The sequence below is a fragment of the Pecten maximus genome, chromosome 9 (assembly GCF_902652985.1).
Source record: "Pecten maximus chromosome 9, xPecMax1.1, whole genome shotgun sequence".
Taxonomy (NCBI): domain Eukaryota; kingdom Metazoa; phylum Mollusca; class Bivalvia; order Pectinida; family Pectinidae; genus Pecten; species Pecten maximus.
Window position 1 is genome coordinate 22283405 of NC_047023.1, and position 20887 is coordinate 22304291.

Consider the following 20887-nt stretch of genomic DNA (forward strand, 5'->3'; position numbering starts at 1 on the left):
ACAATTCTATGGTGCTGTAATAATGATTATTCTTAATACAATTGTATACTATGTACTTTACACTGTATGTAAACCTGTGAAAAATAAACCAAATACAAAAAAAAAAAAAAAATACAAAAAAAATTAAACTTTGTTTTTTTGCATTGAATATTCACCTCATTGAAACTTGCCGATTTTTCCAATCGTAGCGAAGATAGATTAATTGGTTATTTGGCTGTATTTCTGAAATTTTCAGACTTGTTTTTGACAAAATACTTACTTGACGTTAGCTATTCATATTCTCAGATAACAGCAGAACACGTTTAAATTGCGTTGACCAGTCCTTTCAAAATAGCTGTCAAGTTGACGTGGAGTAACGTCACAAAGAGATGACGTCGTGAATTATGTAAAAGTATATATAATGCAATAAAAAGAAAATTGAATGGTCTCCCGTTTGATATAACATATATTTCACGAGTATGACAGAATATCGAAATATTCTGTCATATTCGCGAAATATGTGTTATATTAAACGAGAAACCATTCAAATATATTTTCACCATAAAACCTTGCATTTCACAGCCAAAAATGAAATAATACAATGTATTACTAATCATAACAAAAGATAAATGAACAAACAAACAAATCGGCAAGTTTATTATTTTTCAAAGCAATACATTGATGGATATCTATATGAAAAATAATCATCACTTTTGTGTGTCATCATTTGCACAAATCAAAATGCATTAAACCACGTGATTAAAAATAGTCCTGGTCAAAGTGTAAACAAATCAAAACACATTTGTTATTGAATAGTTATAATGATTATTTCATGTATAGGGAGTTGAAAAACCCCACGAAATTGTGGTAGGAAAAGCTATATGTTTCAATATAATGATATATATGTTCACCGTTCCTACAAGACTCCGTTATGCTTAAATAACAGGTCTGAAAAGTAGTGAACTACTTGTGCTGCACCGAGCCAAAAAAGGCCAATTCGCCGGACATGCAATATGCATACACTTTTAATGCCTTTTGTGCGTCAATGCTCCCTGTGATAGCAGCATCATCGACGAACTTGTCTAACTCCTTGTATCCATCATAGGTTGGATCAAAATTGTCGTTGTACCATTCGTCATAAACACCCTTCTTTCCCTGCAGTATTATTTATAGGATATTATATAGAACATATTACAAAAGTGTATAAGATTAGTCTACATTTAGGAGGGTCGGTAAAATGGGGGGGGGGGGGGGGGGGGGGGGGGGGGGATGCTACGAGTTTCATTAATTTCATATGAAATGCATGTGGAAGCTCATGCAATATGTTGGCTATCACATAACCAGAATATATATTCTTGCAAATATTCTTAAAACATTATTTCATCACGCAGATATAAAATCTTAAATTGTGACATTTGCCATTAGTTCCTTTTTTTTGGACGTCACATCGTATCTGATGTCTACTTCAGCTAGCTAAAGGCCTTTGGCTATATTTGTTCTGACGCCAACCGACCTGTAGCAGCCGAACCCTATTTGACACTACGCATGCTCCGACCTGATTTCAGGGAGGACAGAAATATATAATAATATCAGTATTCATAGCACTAAACTTGATTAAAACGGTGTGTTACAGTTTATATATTATACATCCCGTATAAACACTAATTCATACCAAGTTAATTATATTTACCAGGAAACACTTTCCTACATCATTCCCGCCGGTTCATTACCCTATTTCGAACATAGCAGTTTTGGTTGTTAAAATTACGGTTCCCGTTCAAGCGGAACAAATACGAAGCAAATAGCATTTCGTTTATTTTTGCTTTACATGCCATTTTTGTATTTACTGGATCGCCATTAAGCCTTGAGACGTAAATCGCGATTTTGTGTCTTTAATGGTAACTTATGTGGATTTAAAATGGATTAATGGATGGAGAAGGGGTAATAGCACGACACCGTTAAACATTTAAATGTAATTTAGATATCTAATATGATCAAATTTCAAAATTTAAAATTTGACAATCTGCACAGTGTAAATCCGACTTGGAAATTAAGAGATTACAAAACGCCCGTCATGAGCTTCTGGTCGTGTAATTATCTAACATTGGTGGAGTAAGGTGACGCCAAGATGTTGGGACCAATAAAGACTAGAACAGATTATTGATCATTAAACCAATGATATAATATATATTGAATACATGTGCCAGGTAAATGAGATATCAACAGAACATAAAGTGTACCTACCGATTCTAGCTGTTGTCCAAGCCAGGGCCATAACTTCATGCACGGAATCATAGCCACTATCATGTAGATTGTGTCCTCTGTGACAGCGACATTGTTCTCGTAGGCTGCGTAGGACTTACAGGCATCATCAAGGGTAATACCCGATGCATCTTCTATGTGCCACTTTTTAAACAGGGTTTTGTAATACCTGCAATAAATGACATTTAAATTGCATTTTAAACATCATTAATCATCAATGTGACTCGTGTAACTAACTAGAGTGTATTTTGGCCTACGTTACTAATGAAGTTCTCTTCCACTCATTAAAACTTGAAACGAAAAATGTACATAATGGTCTGCTCAATATAATGAATACACAGATTGTTGTCATTGACTTTGTGAAATAGAAATAAAATAAAAATAAAACTCTTGATTATTGTCAAGGAATAATAAAACAGGTTTAAAACAAGAATACTGGTTATTGCTAAAGGAATGCATGTCCCCTACCGGCCCGGCCGGTAGTTTTGTTACTAAAATTAGTAACAGTGACCTTGACCCCAAACCCTGTTGTTATGGTTCTTTATCATTGTGTGAAGTTTGATAAAAATCCTTCAAGGAATGATCGAAGCAGCTAGAGCACTGACAAACTTTAATGGTATGTACATACGTACAAGACTGACGGAGATGAAACCTATAGTCTCCCCGGTTTCACCGGTAGGGGACTAAATAGAAAAGAACATTATATTTATACAAAGACATGAAGAAAAGAAAACAATTTCGGAATGACTGCTTCAATACATTTAATCTAAATCACTCTTTATTTTGGATAAAACTCCTATTTATTAATCACTCATTAAAACTAAGAAGGGCTGACCTCGATTTTATATTTTGTTTAAGTTTTTCGGCATAGCCGTCTAATTTTGTTTTGGCCCCGGATATGACGCGACAGGTGGCGTTACTGGTCAAGATGAAGTATGTGATCGGTCAATGTAGCGGTCAATGCAAAATGCAGATATGCAGTTAAAAACGAAACAAAGTTAAGATTGAATGCAAGCTAAATAAGTGGATGTATCTTTTCAAATGACACATTAATAAGATTATATTCCTGATTCAAATAGTCTTATTATTACCAAAAATGATTCAAACTTATCTAATTGTGTTTTCCGTGCTGAAACGCATTGGTTCGTTGATTTATTTCACCAGCAGTTTTACATTATAACCACCAGCATTAAAACTATGCCGTTTATCTTTTTTAAAGATATTTCTTGTATATATATATAATCAATAATACTGAATTGAATTCAATTGTAATGTTTTACTGTAATCATTTACTTTTCATAACTCTGGGACTCCTTTGATAGATACTCTTTTAGTGGCCCAGGGAAAGCCTTTTCAGCGGCGATATCAATGGATGCTTTGGCCTTTTGACAGTAGACCGAGTCCTGCACCATAAATTCGCCTGTAAATAAAGGGCAATGTAAATTCAACAACTGTTTTTTATCAGAAAGAATGGCGGCTGAAAAGAAGCTATATAATGTGTTAATTTGTCAACAGGAGGTCTATAAATGATATTTTTATACGTTCAATCCTGACATGTATTACTATTTTTGCATAAAGTGCGCAAATGTAGAAAACGAAGGATTACAACAAGATGCTCAAGTACTATGGAGGGTTAAAAGGGACATAAGTCAAACATAATATTTTCATTCTTATTTCCACTTTTTTTTACTTTTCTAATTGCAGCTTCTCATTATTTGTCATTACTGCTTAGTACTTCATATTACGTTATTACTATTTTGAATTCAAAAGTCTTTATTTTAACATTTTATCTTCAATTTCGCATTTTATTTGTTTTTTGTTTGTTTTTTTTGTTTTTTGTTTGTTTGTTTGTTTTTTGTTGTGTAGATTTTATATCTAAACTTTAAAGTTTGAAATATAACTGTATTGTTCTCCAATCTTACAACTTGTAAAATAACTATTATTACTAAAACATGTTACATGAAAGATGAAAACTAAAAATGAAGAGAGAAAAAAGGGGAAAAGTTATAAATAGAAAGTTAGAATTATGTCCCAAAGAACCCTAATGCATTTTTCATCTTCATTTTAACGCCAGAGGGTGCTCAAATCAATCGCTTTCAGAAGTAAGGATTATTCCCTACAGCAGCCATGGCAACAGTTACAGAAACATTATCTAATACGAAAACATCTTCATGGCAAAATGCACCACTAGACCACTATACCAATTCATGTAACGTGTAATAATATTCCATGAAGTGATCTTAAACGGTTTTGGACTGACGCTTCGGAAACGGTAATACTGAGGTGTTTAATCATTTGTTTCCATAGTCACAGGAATATTAAGAAAAATAAAACCACGCCATACTAAAAGGCACCACAGACGAACACGAGGACGGATGGACCATTCAATACCTCCTTCCCCTTTCTTCCACAAACGCGGGATAAATCGGTGGACAATCGTCGCGGTCGTGAACAATGGGGGTGTGGGGGAGGGGGGGGGGGGGAGGGGAGCGTGTATATGATATATATGACCTCGGCGTCCTCCTTGCATAACTATGACACTCACATCTATAGGTGAACATGACTTATGACCAATGGCGGTCGTCCTTGCATAACTATGCCATCCATGCATAATCATACCACTCAAATCCATAGATGTATATGAGTTATGATCAATCGGGGTCGTCCTTGCATAATTATGACACCTAAATCTATTGATTCTCTGATGGCATAGTTTAATCTTGAAACTCAGCAACATAAATTTTTAAAGATGTACTTAAACAAAAGAAATATGGAAGTGTATAGCACCATTTACAAATACAGCAATACATTGTATCTCTCGACAACATTATATTTATATACTTTCTGAAACAGATGTTATGTTCAAAAATTGAAAACACTCTTTTAAGATGAATAGTTTAATACTTATTAAAATATTCAAACACGTTTTCCTTTGTCTTGATTCATTAAAAAACATTTTAGAAACATAATGAAAATGCCGATCACTTATTTAAGGTATTAGAAATATGTTTTCCCCATAATATCAATGCATATGTGGTATACATTGTAGTATACTATGGATGAAATTTGAACAAAGTTATTGAATTGTAAGCTTAAATGAGCATATTGTATATTAGAATTCGAATGCAAGAAAAAAAGGTACTATATGGATAAGGTATAGTATGAAACTGAGACTGACATGATTCAGGTTACTGTGAAATTGTAAAGTTAAGGAAGGACCCCAGAACTCCTCCCTCCTTATCTTAAATGTCCTGCGCGAATACATATATAAAAAAAAATGTTGATGAAAAAAAAGGAAATAAAACAAGTAAATAAACTCACACAGAAGGTATCAGAACGATTTCCCAAATGCTTGTTTTTTTTTTAAGTTGAATACATATGAGCCTTTTATCACATAATTCGCATGTAACCAGTGTAATATAACCTGACACATTTTTCATTGGTTGCACCAGTCAGAAATCCATTGTGACGGAATAACATGGACAATGGCATTACATTATCAATTGTACATGTTTGATTTTGCATCCACATTTGGACTAAAAAAACTTGTCAAAATGTAAGTTTTTTTAGTAATGTGATCAAAAAGTATCTTCAATTTGTTTTCATTTCATGTGAGTATTAGATTTTATGAAACTCATCTCTTAGTTTTATTTTTTGCTTGTCAAGGCTCCAGAGAAAACAAAAAACCAACTTTCATCAATCTCATATGAAATGCTCAATTAAGATTCCATATCATCAGAACAATGCCCACCTTAAAATAAAACATACCAAAATCTGTAGGGTTCAGATCGCCATTGCCTATTCCCTGGACAAAATATGTCCGCAATGTTTCTTGTCTGATCCCTTCGGTCTGATTCCACAGGTTCTCGGATAATGGTTCAGCATCAGTCTTTTTTACGAATTTCTGCATATATGAAAAAAAAGATATACAGTATGAATTATACCAACTGCAATAGAAAGTTACGATTACAATACGAGTACGGTCTAGGTGCTGCCCTGCGGATAGGGTGTAATGATTGTATACTGCTGTCCTCATTGCACGGTCGTAAGAGGCGACTAAATTTGATATCTCATCTTTTTTCTCTTCATTTTGTATGCATTTTCCTTCTTCCTAATGTCTCGCTTTGGACTTTAGTTGAGCGCTTGCCCATGTGATAGAAAAAAAACACCTTTTAGTTCTGTTCCCTGGCCGGGCATACCAGTCTCTAAAATGGTAGCTACTACTCCTGCTTAATGAGCTGCATTTTCGGAGAAGGACGACTGGTTCGTCCATGTCAGTATAATGTGACCGGGTTGAGTGGGGTGTGTTCGGCAGTATGCTTCAGTGAGGTAGCACTACAAAGTCGGCATCAGCTCGCGCTATCACAAGGAAACAAACACGAAAATATAGCAGCGTCCCAAAACACACATATTCACCACATGAAGGCAGCTCTCAAAAAGGAGATACCGTCCTTAAATGACCATGACAGGGAAAATCTAGGAGTGATTTTCGACATGCACAAGCACCACCTAGTGTGAAAAAAATCAAATCTAAAGCTGGGCATCATCAAACGATCGTTAGATAACGCTCTTTAGATCTCGTACGAACCCGACTAGATCATGTGTTCACTGTCTGGAGTCTACACCTAAACATGGTCATTATTAGTTTTGAAAACCTTCAGTAGAGTCACTAAATTGGTCAGAAACATTGAAGGTTTGCTTTGTCCGGAAAGACTCCGGTACCTTAATCTCCCATCACACCAGTACAGTCGAAAACGTCACGCAACGATCCAAGTGTACGGAATCATTAATGGGCTTTGACGAAAAAAACTATAGTAACACAGTTGACGAATGAAGACAACTTTATGACTTGTGTCCTGACCGGGCCTCGAACTCGCGATCTACCTCACAGATTATATTATTATTATGATATTATGTGATTGTATTTTTATTCTCTATGTCTTGATAAAGGGTCGGATTGCCTCGAACATTTGACATTTTTTATGTCCACACTGTTAGAATTATTTCTTTGTCCCATATTAACATTTTAAGTAATTCGTATCCTGCAGATAAACCTTTACCAGGGTCCAGTGTTACCCGGATCATTACCGTTAATATTACTTCTTTGACCCATATATATATATATAAACATTTTCATCGGGTAAGTTTATATATGTGTCACGCAGATCACGTCATCATATTAATTGGACTTAATCATAAATACAAATAGTAAATATTCTACCTTAAATTTGCCATTAACATGAGAAGACAATCTAGGATTCCTTAGAGCCATTTTGCGTCCGTATCCTGTTAAAACAGAAATAAGTTTGTATAATATCGTATTCATTTGTATACTAAAATTGGCACCATCTTTGCCTTTTTCGTTACATATGATATGAAATTCTGAAAATAGTGAAAATAAATCGGTTATTTTGGTAATGTCACATGGCTCAAATTATCGACAAAAAAAACCCCCAAAAAACAACAACAAAAAACCCATACGATACGTCTATTTTTACATTGGACCGAGATGCTTTCAAGGGATTTCCACTCAAATATCCCTATATATCCTCGTCGTTTTAACACATCATCTAATTCTGTGAGACGATAATACCATTTCTTACCACTTTAAGACGCGTATCTTTAAAAATTGAACACATGATCTTGTAACGTATGTACTCTATGAGTTTTCTCAATTCGTTACACGCCCATTAGAATGAGAGAGAAATAACGACATATCAGAATATTTTCAATTTTTTTTTTCGTTTCACAATGCCTATACAAGCAATAATTATATCCAATCAGTCGCCTTAGTGCTTTTAGAAAAATAAAAAACTATCTAAAATATGTAGTAAAAACCCATGAATTCACAATATATATCAATAATGGCTGCATACGCCACACATATGTTTATTATACTTGTATAGATAATATACTTACGTTTTCTGAGCTTGGAGTTCAGCGGTCCTCTAATTGTAAATGATAAAATCCAGTCTATTTATACGCTGAGTGTCCTTGTGTGAATTATATAATACGCCCTCAACAAAATACATTACACCCACTAATAACCCTAAATATACCTTAAAGAAAGCAACATTTTCATTGGCTGCGCCAGTCAGAATTCTAATATGGACAATGACGTGATGTCATGCATTGGGATTGGTGCACATCAAACTGTCTCTGTTAATTAAGTCCTCCACATTTTGACTTTAAAAAGTAAAGTGCATAGCTCAAAGCCCAAACTTATCGATACATAACAAATCTTGTAAACAACGCCTTTCTACCGTCAGTATTTTGAATAATCAAGGTTATCCATTGCTATTATAGACTCAGGATTGATCAAGTATAATAAATGATAATATGAATGAAGGCAAAGCCTTAGAAGAGCGCAGCTATGACAGTAATCACTCGCCGTAACATGTATATACTACCACATTTTCAGATTTTAGATTTTTTTTTTGGGGGGGGGGGGGGGGGGGGGGGGGGGGGGGGTTAATTTAAAAGAATGACACACACAAAAAAATGCCAAAATATAATAGGTGATTATACCCCCCTTTTTTAAAAATCTAAATCTAAACATGTAAACACATTGTAACATAAACTAGACTATGTATTACATCTAAACATCTATACATGAAAGTATCAGTAAAACTCGGATAAGTCGAAGTCGACGGGACCAAGCAAAATATTCGACTTATCCTATGGTTCGACTTATCCGTGTTTGTATACGGAGACAAAACCCGACTATCATCGGTTGTTTGCATTTTTCGATGGAAGATATGTAATTTATCGTTTACTTTTTCCTTATTTTTTTCGGCGGCCTTGTGCATCAAAACAGTAAACAGAACACATATTGGTTTGTAGACTAAAACGTGCACATTTTATTCTTAGTTATGTATACCTGAACGTTTTACTTCACCTGAGCACCTGTATAAACAATGGGATGATGCGTAACCGACAGCCGGAAACTAATAATAGGCTCTGTTTACACCGTTACGGGTGATCGGTTACACTCGGTCAATCAGACGAGGCCAGCAAATTTTACCCGAGACAGCATGACGCCTCGATGTTCGACACAAAAATGGAAATTTTGGTATAGTTTAGAAGGGAGGGACCACAAAATATATTCGACACAACCGGAGTATTCGATTCAACAGTGTTCGAGTCATCCGTGCTTAATTTACTAAGATAAAGAAGGGAAAAAATCGGGACCGAACGAAACGTTCGACTCATCCGATGTATTCGATTCAACCGTGTTCGACACAAGTGAGTTTTACTGTATATGAAAATTCCTTAGACAATATGTCTACAGAAAATTGAAATCCCATAGCCCAAGTCATTTTTCCATAGACCCATTTTGTAAACATATTGTTGAAAAGTAGCATTACTGTCACGCAAATGCTTGCATCATCCAGTAATAACACGCTATTATGGGTTAAAAAAACCTCTATTTTAAGCTCGGATTTCATATCATCATTTGTCAAAAAATATTGGAATGTTGTTTACATGAATTGTAATGTATGTCAGGACTCAAACTTTTCATAGCCATTGGGGCCAACACTAAGACATTTTACATAGACCGACCAGGTTTTCTATAGCCTCTGGCCATCGGACCACCTTTACTTTCGAACACTGTGACAGAATTGTTTATTGTTTGTCCTGATGTGAATTTCATTGTCTTTACTTTGCATTGTTGGATTCCAAATGATCGTGCACTTAATAATGGCATCAGTATTCTACTGCCATATTTCTTTGCTACTAACAACGTAAAAGGGAAGACGATACAACAATATGTTCATGATATATATAACAGGAAAGCGAATTTAGTGCCTCCACAAGGGGTTAAACCCGCGACCCTCTGCTTACTGCTCCGTCGCTCTACCGACTGACTTAATGGAAATTCCCCCGCCTGAAATCACTATGTACACTATTTACACTATTTACAATTAAAACCTGCCTCACTATTCCTCACTTTTCAAACGTGTTCTTTGCTACTAACAATAATTGTTCTGAACACACATTAACCCAGGTTTTATCGCCAACGAAGCCTCTCATTTTCATATAGCTTGCACTTGGAGTGGTCAACCGATGTAACAGAAAAGCAAGTAGTCTGCCTCCACCGTCAGCGAACCGCGACCCCAGGCTTTACTGTTACTGGACAGCCGCTTTACAGACTGAGCTAAAGGGAACTAGCGCGAAGCTAGAAGGCAACCGTATCACTATATAAACTAGTTACAATAAAACTTGCGACGTATACTTGTATTCTTTTATTTTGTGCATGTGTTGGGTTTTGTTTTTGTTTTTAGGTTAAGGCATGGACATATATTAGTATGTATATCTAGTCCGTGGTTGAAGTAAAAATCACTCGCTTAAACTATTATTTGAGATATATTATAAACATGTATGTTTTTTTTTAAATCTGAAGGTGAGTGCATATTGGATAAGTTATGAAAAAAGGGCTTAATTTTCCACATAAATAAACAAATTACAAAGTCTGTTTTCTCCTGTGAATGTTTAGTATACTTAACGACCTCACTGTATACTTAGACAATGAGAACTATAATGTGGAAGTTTGTAATAGAACATCACATAGATTTTGGAAAGTTAGACTAATATAAACAGAATGGAATCTCCTCATTCACATACATGTTTTGATACGCACTGTACAATGATAACTTATACTATCTTTTTCATGATGCCTTGTTAATCATAATATCCAGTAATTTAAGTTCAAGGTGTAAAGAGATCGACACAGTAAGATTTTTTTTAAATTATGAACTGTATTTTATTATTTAAATACAAGTTTTGATAAAATTATATGACAAAAAAATTGCAGCAACTACTGCAGTTGATACAGTCCATAACCACTAATAAAATACAGAAGATATTGAATTGTTTCCTGTAAAATATCACATATTTCAGACATCTGGAAAACGAAAAACTCTTAAAATATATGCGCTGAGAAAGCGCGGGAATCCGTGGCATAATCTTTGACGTTGAATTCTTCTGACGTCACGCTTGACGACAATACAGCACCATTCTGAATGGGGTGTTCAACTCAGTAATATTTCAGGGCTTTCGGTTGTAACTTAGAAAGTTGAGCTTATAATGCTGTTATCCAATGATAATACAATTAAAAACAGTTCTAGATAATGTACATATGCAGCAAAATAACCTCTTATTCTACTCTCGCATCCAATTTGATCAGCACCGAGTGGATATTTCAAGAATTAAGTGATTTGAACTAACTTTCAGTTATTTGTTTCCACGAGAGAGAAATCATTCAGATTTCGTCGTGTAGGGAACGAGATTTCAAACATGGCTGCCTCTACTGGAGGTGCGAGACTTTTCCCGCGTGACACGATTTCAAAGTTGAAGGGGTATAGAATTGATTCGAGAAATATAACTTATACACGTGTTGTCTTAAAGACAGCTTCGCTCTCGCGCCCTTTGGGCGCGATGAGCTGCGCTCTTATAATTTGATAACCATCACAGGGTGAATGGTCAACTATTGCACTTGTTGTTTGAATGTAGCAGACGTAATGCTATTTCCCTCATAGTATGTACATTATTTGTCACATGTACCTTACTTATAAGAGCGCAGCACTTACGCGGCCGAAGGCCGCGTAGAGCGAAGCTCTACTAACCATAACACGTGTGTAAGCAATACAGTCCATGTGTACTTATGGAACCGGAAGTGTCTTTACTCCGATCAAAGGGCACGTAACTCTAAAAATCCAATATGGCGGCTTTATGTGGATAGGTCTATACAATCCTATACCCCTTGGACTTTGAAATTGTGTCCCGCGGGAAAAGTCTCGCGCCTCCATGCAGGCAGCCATGTTTTAATTCTCGTTACCTGTATGGTGAGACTTGATCCATTTCTTTCTGATCGACATACCTCACCGATATTCACTAAAAATTACCTCATTCTTTACATATTGATATAAAAACTGCCTAACCGCCGGTATACCGACTATCTTCCATTTCTGTTATGACTGATGACATGAATGTAATCGGCGAATTTGATTGGATGAAAATATTTGGTTTGTTACCAAAAATAGGAACGCTAAGTGCAGACGACTAAATTGTGATGCGCTTGAACTGCCATTGTCGCAAAAATAAATTTTATGATAGAATGGAAATTTTAAAACACTTAGATACATTCTATACTTTTATTTTTACTTTGCACACTAAATTTCCTGTCGCAGACGACAATATTCGCCAGACGACTGCAGGTTAACCCAGCGTCATAGAAATCTACGTCGGGCCTATCCCATAGCATATCAAGTGTAGTAAGTTCATGCAAGGTGTCTATATACACGTACATGTAAACAAAATGGAGTTTTAACTTACAATCAATACAGTTTAAATCAATAATAACAACAATTATTTTGCCAAATTTATCAGGAGAAATGGCATAGAATTCTAGTAGAAAATATTCACTTTCAAAGCTTAAAATTTTTAGACTAACTTTACTGCCGATCGCGCGGACGGCTGGAGATTAAGCTTACAATGCGTGTAGCTAGTCTATAAGATATGTAGGACCTATGTACTGTACGTAAAGACGAAAATTCACGTGATCATTTGCCCAGAATAGACTATTGTCGAAAAAAATATTTGTAATTTTCACTTTTAAAAGTTGAATTTAAAATAATAACAAGGCCTCCCTTTTAATTTGAAAAAAAAATGCAATGTAGGCTAGATGTTTGATCTAATTAGAGGTAGATTATGAAATAAAGCCAGTCTGTCTTAAACTTAAAACCGGGTATAATATTAATTCTAAATTCAAGCAGGCAGATTTAAACATGTAAATATTCATTGTGTGTTTACTAGACTTTTTTGGCGCCAATTGCCTGAAAATGTCCGGATTTTTAAGTGACCATTCTTATTTCAAAACTCTGTCCAAAGTGAATTTCAGGTTGAATTCTCATAACGACCATTCTTATGTAAAGTCGAGTGTGGAATCTGAACAGCGACAAATAATATCTATACAAAGAAATGCAAAAAATAGTAATAGATCTACCACTGAGAGACAAAATGACCAACGTATCGTCCAAATACAAGACAGTAGATTTACAATTCAAAATGTTCCTGGGGATGGGAATTGTTTTTTCCATTGCCTTTGTCTGGGTTTGTCATCCAATCATTACCCTCATACATACAGGCATGAAATATGTACATATGTCATTTCAAATTGGACACAATGGAAAGATCTGGTGTCTATTTGCCATGGCTCTGAGGTTATACACCCTAGCCAATACCACAAAAAAATGATACAAAACAATGGATGGGCAACAACAGTCGAAGTCAAAGTTGCATCAATCATTTTAAACACAAACATAGAGGTGCATCTACAAGGTACAAAGTTAGACGAAATATCAGGTCAATATGTTCCATGTTAAAACACGAGTCCTACACCGTAGATGGCAATTCAAGCACTATCAACATACTACTTTCAAACAACCATTACATGCTCATGACAAGACAAGATATACCTGAAAGCAATCTGAACGAAAACACACAAACATCTCAGACTCGGACTGTAAGTAGTAGAACCATAAACCATAACGAAAGGAAACGGCCAGCATTACAGAAAAACGATAAAATCGGTACAAAAAAGGCAAAAACAGCAGGTAGGCCTACATGTATTTCTGGTTCTGACAGTAGCAATGCAACCCTGTATGACCCATTGTTAGAAGATTTGCAGTACAAATGCAGAAAACTGGGCATACATTATCAGCTCGGTACAACAAATAATGCTCGTGTTTCACAGTTCAATCACAGGAGTTTGACGACTTGTTTTGATCATGAATTAAATATAATGTAACAAACCAAACCATTTTAATAAGTAGAAAATGTCACACTCCTGTTACTAGTGTTAATGTTATTACTAATATCGTTACTAAGTTTGTGTCATTAATTATAACTAGCTGCGCTCTCCCAAGGCTTTGCCTTCATTCATATTATCTATACACAAAGACACAACTACTCCGGAAACAGGAAGCACAATATGCAACACACATAAGTTTTAGCTTTGAGTACACACAAAGCTGCTCTAATCTATATATTTTTTTTTTTTTTTTTTACAAGTTCTGTTTTATTGATATCATGTTATACACACGCTTTCACTAGTTTTTAAAATGCACATTCATTTAGTCATTCCAACTACATTTTAAGTCATACCAACAAAATAAAATTACAATACTTAAATTGTAATTATTAAGATAACTCCATATAAATGAGCAGGATGTAGTATGAATAATATATAGATAAATATTTAAGACGAGTGTTACCTGTATATATATATTACGAAATTATCTGAAGTCATCCTCTAACATAGCACGCACGGAATTCCTATAACAAACTAGGTCATTTGAGCATTGTGCAATATATGTCGATCAAACACACTGTAGATATCAGTAGGTAAGACACAACATGTATTTGTATCTAAAAAATGTATACTAGTAGTTACAATGTGTGTATTCCTATTACTTATTTATCATCTATTCAATAATTGATTTATCATTTTTTGTTAAAAATAAAGATTTTAAAGAAAAAGATATTACTTTTATCCCTTGCATTATCTATATATTTACATGGAAAATTTAATATTATTTGATATGTGTTATCATAAAACATCTTATTGATTTATATACTAATAACACTGAATACTTGTATGTGTAGCTGTCATCAGTGACTCTCCTAGATTATTTATAGACACTTATATGTCCAGTTTTATCACTTCCTGGTATGCCTATATCAAAGTTTATATTTTACAGAATGAAAGGAATAATGCCTTCAAATGGATGTAATAAGATATGAAACCAATGATCATAGAATAATATTACCCAAACGACTTACCTAAAATTCAGAAGATTTGTTATCAAATGTTGAAATCAAGTTCCAGATTCAACAAGTGTGCTTGCACATCCGACAAAGTTTGTTAGAATTAATACATGGGGATTACCGATATTTATTCAGGGTCACTAACTCGGCAAGGCCTCTTACGTGGTGGTACGATATCGTCAGGTAACATATCCCAGAGTTCCTCAAACTTGACATTCCGTATTCCTTCAGGCAATTTATGATTTGTTATATTTTAAATAAAATGTAAAGCAATAGTCTTCTTCTAGACAATGTTACTAGCATATCACAAATTATTCCTAGAATATATCTTAATTGATCATAATGAAGACAACTGGTTATTTTTTGTATTAGTAAGTTGATGTTGTTTTTAGCTCACCTGCCCGAAGGGCAAGTGAGCTTATGCTGTGGTGCGGCGTCCGTCGTCCGTCCGTCCGTCCGTCCGTCCGGCCATTCGGCCGTCCGGCGTCAACTTTTTCATTCAAACAACTTCTTCTCAATAACCAAGAGGCCCAGGGACTTGATATTGGGCATGTAGCATGCTGGGGTAAAGGGCTACAAAGTTTGTTCAAATAAATGACCTTGGCCTTCATTCAAGGTCACATGGGTCAAATAGGCTATAATCTTCAAACAACTTCTTCTCAATAACCAAAAGGCCCAGGGACTTGATATTGGGCCTGTATCATGCTGGGGTGAAGGGCTACAAAGTTTGTTCAAATAAATGACCTTGACCTTCATTCAAGGTCATATGGGTCAAATAGGCTATAATCTTCAAACAACTTCTTCTCAATACCCAAGAGGCCCAGGGACTTGATATTGGGCCTGTAGCATGCTGGGATGAAGGGCTACAAAGTTTGTTCAAATAAATGACCTTGACCTTCATTCAAGGTCACATGGGTCAAATAGGCTATAATCTTCAAATGACTTCTTCTCAATAACCAAGAGGCCCAGGGACTTGATATTAGGGGTGAAGCATGCTGGGGTGAAGGGCTACAAAGTTTGTTCAAATAAATGACCTTGACCTTCATTCAAGGTCACATGGGTCAAATAGGCTATAATCTTCAAACGACTTCTTCTTAATAACCAAGAGGCCCAGTGACTTAATATTGGGCATGTAGCATGCTGGGGTGAAGGGCTACAAAGTTTTTTCAAATAAATGACCTTGACCTTCATTCAAGGTCACATGGGTCAAATAGGCTATAATCTTCAAACGACTTCTTCTCAATAACCAAGAGGCCCAGGGACTTGATATTACGGGTGAAGCATGCTGGGGTGAAGGGCTACAAAGTTTGTTCAAATAAATGACCTTGACCTTCATTCAAGGTCGCATGGGTCAAATAGGCTATAATCTTCAAACGACTTCTTCTCAATAACCAAGAGGCCCAGGGACTTGATATTGGGCCTGTAGCATGCTGGGATGAAGGGCTACCAATTTTGTTCAAATAAATGACCTTGACCTTCATTCAATGTCATATGAGTCAAATAGGCTATAATCTTCAAACGACTTCTTCTCAATAACGAAGAGGCCCAGGGACTTGATATTGGGCCTGTAGCATGCTGGGGTGAAGGGCTACAAAGTGTGTTCAAATAGATGACCTTGACCTTCATTCAAGGTCACATGGATCAAATAGGCTATAATCTTCAAACGACTTCTTCTCAATAACCAAGAGGCCCAGGGACTTGATATTGGGCCTGTAGCATGCTGGGGTGAAGGGCTACCAATTTTGTTCAAATAAATGACCTTGACCTACATTCAAGGTCACAGGGGTGAAATCGGCTTTAATCTGTAAACAATAATTTTGCGATAGCCGAGAGCCTCCAAGACCTGATATTAGGCCAATAGAATGCTGGAATGAAGGACTAGAAAATTTTCAATATGAATAAAACTAGCTTACAATGATATTTGAAAAAAGAGGTTATCAACATAGTATCTTTAGAAATGACCTCAATCAACTTCAAAGTTGCTGTAGAGCCAGGTGAGCGATACAGGCCCATTGGGCCTCTTGTTTGATTGTTTGTTTGTTTGTTTGTTTGTTTTTCAGTTTCAAATATTTTATTCCCCCAGCATTATTAATATACATATATACTTATGCTATGCCATTGTTATATATATAATTAATAGGGATTGCCAGGGTTGGTGAGCCATGGGATCAACCCCCTGAACAATATTGTGTCCTCACGCAGGAGGGCTTGCTCACTGCACACAAATTAATTCTAACATTATGTAGAAGGAAAGGTAACTTTTGGCAAAATGTTCTCTTCACCAAAGTCTATTAAGTTTCAAAAAGATGAGTTCAGAAGGTATGGTTCGAAATGTTTAGGTGCATAAGAAGAAAATTTAAAGTATAAAATAGTATGATATATACTGTACATATATGGATTTATATGTGACTCTACATGTACTTGTTCAGTACAGATGCATATGATGGGGAGAATAAAATATTCTAATACAGAAACAGAACAGAAACAGCAAAGGAACACCACATGATACACTCACACCAATGACTCAAAACTATATAAACATAGTACATCAAATCACAACCATAGCCACACAAACAGGTATACATCACATGAAGGTTGACATACTAGCTTTACATCTGCTGAATCATGCATATACATACTATTGTTGTAGTGCACAAATGAACACCAGTTGGCATATATGCCCAATGAACAAGAGAATATGCTTATAAATCCCCAGAGTATATATCTTTTTTTCAAATGTATTTGTAAATTTGATCAATTATATTAGCAGAGATCGTAGTCTACAATATAAGAATTAAAGTTATATATGTTGTCAATAGGGTAAGTATTACCACTTATGTAGGTAAGGTTGGGAATAAATCAAGTTTCTCATTCATTTTAACATACAGTGATGAGCATTGTTGGTTAGATTATAAAATACTGGTCGGTAATTACAATTTCATCTACCAGTACTTATCCATTTTTACACAACAACAGCAGCAAAAAAACTCCCTAATTTTCGAACATATCTTTCCATTCGATCCATAATTCATCAAATCTTTCAATACATACATTTTTTTGACATTTTTTTTTCTATTTCATATTTGAATGCCAAAAACTCATTCAAACCTTTAAGACTAAGCCTTTGTTTTTTTCTTGACACAGAGTATATGTAAAATTTCACATATAGTATAAGGAAATTAATAAGGTATATATGTATCTTGTCTTTAACGTTGCTATCTGCCACGATTAAGTACCGCCAAATTTTGCAAAATTCCTTTCTGCTGTTCAATACTTTTGACCTCTTGCATAACATGTGAATCATGGAAGGATGATGCCATTCCATTCGCTATGCCCTATATACTGTTTCTATTACGCAGTCATAAAATAGATGATATTCACCCATTTATTTTGTATAACCCTTTCCGAAGACAAAACTGTACTTGTGCTAACGTAACTTTCCAGCTTTATTTGGCCAGAATTGAAATAACGGTCTTTGCTGCCTTAATCATTCTTGGACTCATTTTATCTGGACCTTTTGAAATATCTGACATATTGATTGCAGGTTAGTATTACATATGCTAGTCATCAATGGTAGTTTGACTAATAAAGTAGGCATTACAAAGATCTGCTTTTTGTTGATTAGTATTATCTCCATAGTATATATTATTATATACCTGGTATTATATATTATCAGCGTTGGTACACGAGATGTTTTGGCTAAAAAAATGTAAACGTGTTAATCAATTTCTGCCAGACGCGTGTCGATGTAGACATATACTTTATCTTACTGGTTAATTTTAAAATATCTTATTTTTTTGCTGAGGAAAGGCAACGATTATGAATGCAACCTCCCTACCATGTTTGGAATTTCAATTCGATTTCCGGAATGGGAGAGACTGACGAGGGGAATTCCAGATATCAACGGCCACATACCAGCACTGGAGGATGTGTTGCCGAGTGTACTAGAGGAAGTGACAGATGGATGGGGCTTTTACGAGGACTATGATCGATTACAAAATGACATTGAAAAACACCAGTGAAGAGAACGTGATGATATATAATATAGACATCGCTAAGTAGTAGTGGAATGTTGATGTGATATTTATTGTAATTAAAAAAAAAGATGGAATTGAGTTATATTATCTTCGTGTTATTTATTGTATATATAAACAAAATAACAAACCGGTTTGATTGCAAATGTATCAGATGCAAAGACGCCTCCGAATTCACGTCTACTACCCGGATCCTCCCTCATCGCCGTATAGAGCTGCCAGCTATTCATCATTTCACTTCAACATTCCTCGAGGCGTCAATCCATAGCATGGCGGGAAAACTAGCGTAACATACACACGTTACTGCCTCGGGTAGCGGCTAGTCAAATTTCAGCTGCAGACGCGTGTGTCCTTTCTTTAATGATGGTAGATTACTCTTGTCGTCGTGAACGCTGTTGACATCGAAGATGTATAGACAATAACCATTGGGATAGTCACTTTGGTCGACGCACGCACCCCGGTCGGGTAGGTAAGTTCCGGTCCCGGTAAATAAGGAAAGGTAGGTCGATACGTAGTTGTTTGTGGAATAATTGGGCTCTAGCGGAGCGGCGGGAACAGATTTTCCGTCAACATGCAACGCTGCAAAGTTACAATTGTAATGTTGAAAGTTGAACGGGCTCTTTTTATAACTCCCACTAGATCCCAACGAGGAAACTAGGCCGATGACAAGACGTCCCGGTACCTCACCTTGGAATACGTCATCGACACTCAGATTGTACTGTCCGGCGGGAATTCCAAAACACTTGACGTCCGAGCGTTTAAAGGGATAGAGGTTGTTGTGTGAGAGTTTCGCTATGACCTAAGAGAACGCCAGGGTTAATTTTTTATAAAACAGCATTTTAACATGCTATCATCTATGGCCAGTCTATAGCGAACGTCGTCATTCTCTCCAGACATGAGACAAAACACTTCTCTCGATGGCTACAACTTAAAAACCACCTGCAAGCCATTCAACATGAGACGATCTTGTTGGCAATGTCCATATATATAGGTCTCTCCAAGTCTACAAAGGCACTTTCTTCAGTAAAGACGGTCCTTTGATATAGACCGAGGTTACTGGAGGACGGGTCAGATGTGCCATATAATGGCTGGAATCGGCAAAGTAGAGATGTGATTTGACGTGCGTGTCAATGGATTCTCTGTCGTTATTCAGCAAAACGTCCAGATAAGCTTTGTACGCATAGTTGGTAGAGACACTTGGTGTATATACACGTCAACTTGACTCCACAGACTCTGCAACGTCAAATTAACAAAACCGACTTTCTCCTCCATATGTAACGGAGATCCGTCCTCGTGTAATATTCTAGCCTTCAGAAAGAGACGCGTTCTCCGCAGGTCTATGTAGTTGGTAGTGGAACCCGGTATACTGAATTCTATCACACCCCTATGACTGACATTACCCACCGGCCTAATGTCTATCCATTCCATCTGCTCAATACCGGCCTCTGTAGGAAAGTTATGGAACAGAGCTAAGCGACTAGTGAATGCGGGTTTAGAACCCTCTGCAAAGTACGCCATGTCCTTTCCTTTAGAGTTCTTTGCATGGAATGATCACACAGATGACCGTATAAAATTATTTATTTAGCGTAGACAAACTTTTTGGGCGTGGTTTTCTTTTGTTCAGGGGGTGATGGATTTTTAGCCTTTTTACGGGACTGAGTTGCAGAAGGAGCGAATGTGACGAGAGGTTCGCTTTCCCTTTTGCGTTTTTTCACATCTGATTTAGCACATTCTACAGCCTGCTGCGTTGGCGTAACTAACTCAATCTTTGGGGTCGGCGTAGA

General features: G+C 36.1%; 1 protein-coding gene across 2 annotated transcripts in view; it reads right to left on the reverse strand.

Annotated features, from left to right (window-relative positions):
• Positions 1–621: 621 nt before the first annotated feature.
• Positions 622–20887, reverse strand: part of LOC117334425 — a 40321-nt gene continuing 20055 nt past the window's right edge. Inside the window, exons 1-6 of one of the 2 annotated variants that reach the window (XM_033894047.1) lie at positions 8161–8228; positions 7463–7527; positions 6010–6145; positions 3535–3661; positions 2224–2410; positions 622–1134 (exon numbers count right to left, since the gene is read on the reverse strand). In XM_033894047.1, coding sequence (XP_033749938.1) covers positions 943–1134; positions 2224–2410; positions 3535–3661; positions 6010–6145; positions 7463–7513 — 693 coding nt within the window. In that variant the 5' untranslated portion in view covers positions 7514–7527; positions 8161–8228 and the 3' untranslated portion in view covers positions 622–942. Of the gene's footprint in view, positions 1135–2223; positions 2411–3534; positions 3662–6009; positions 6146–7462; positions 7528–8160; positions 8229–20887 lie in introns of those variants that run through there. The other variant, XM_033894048.1, reaches the window with a different exon arrangement.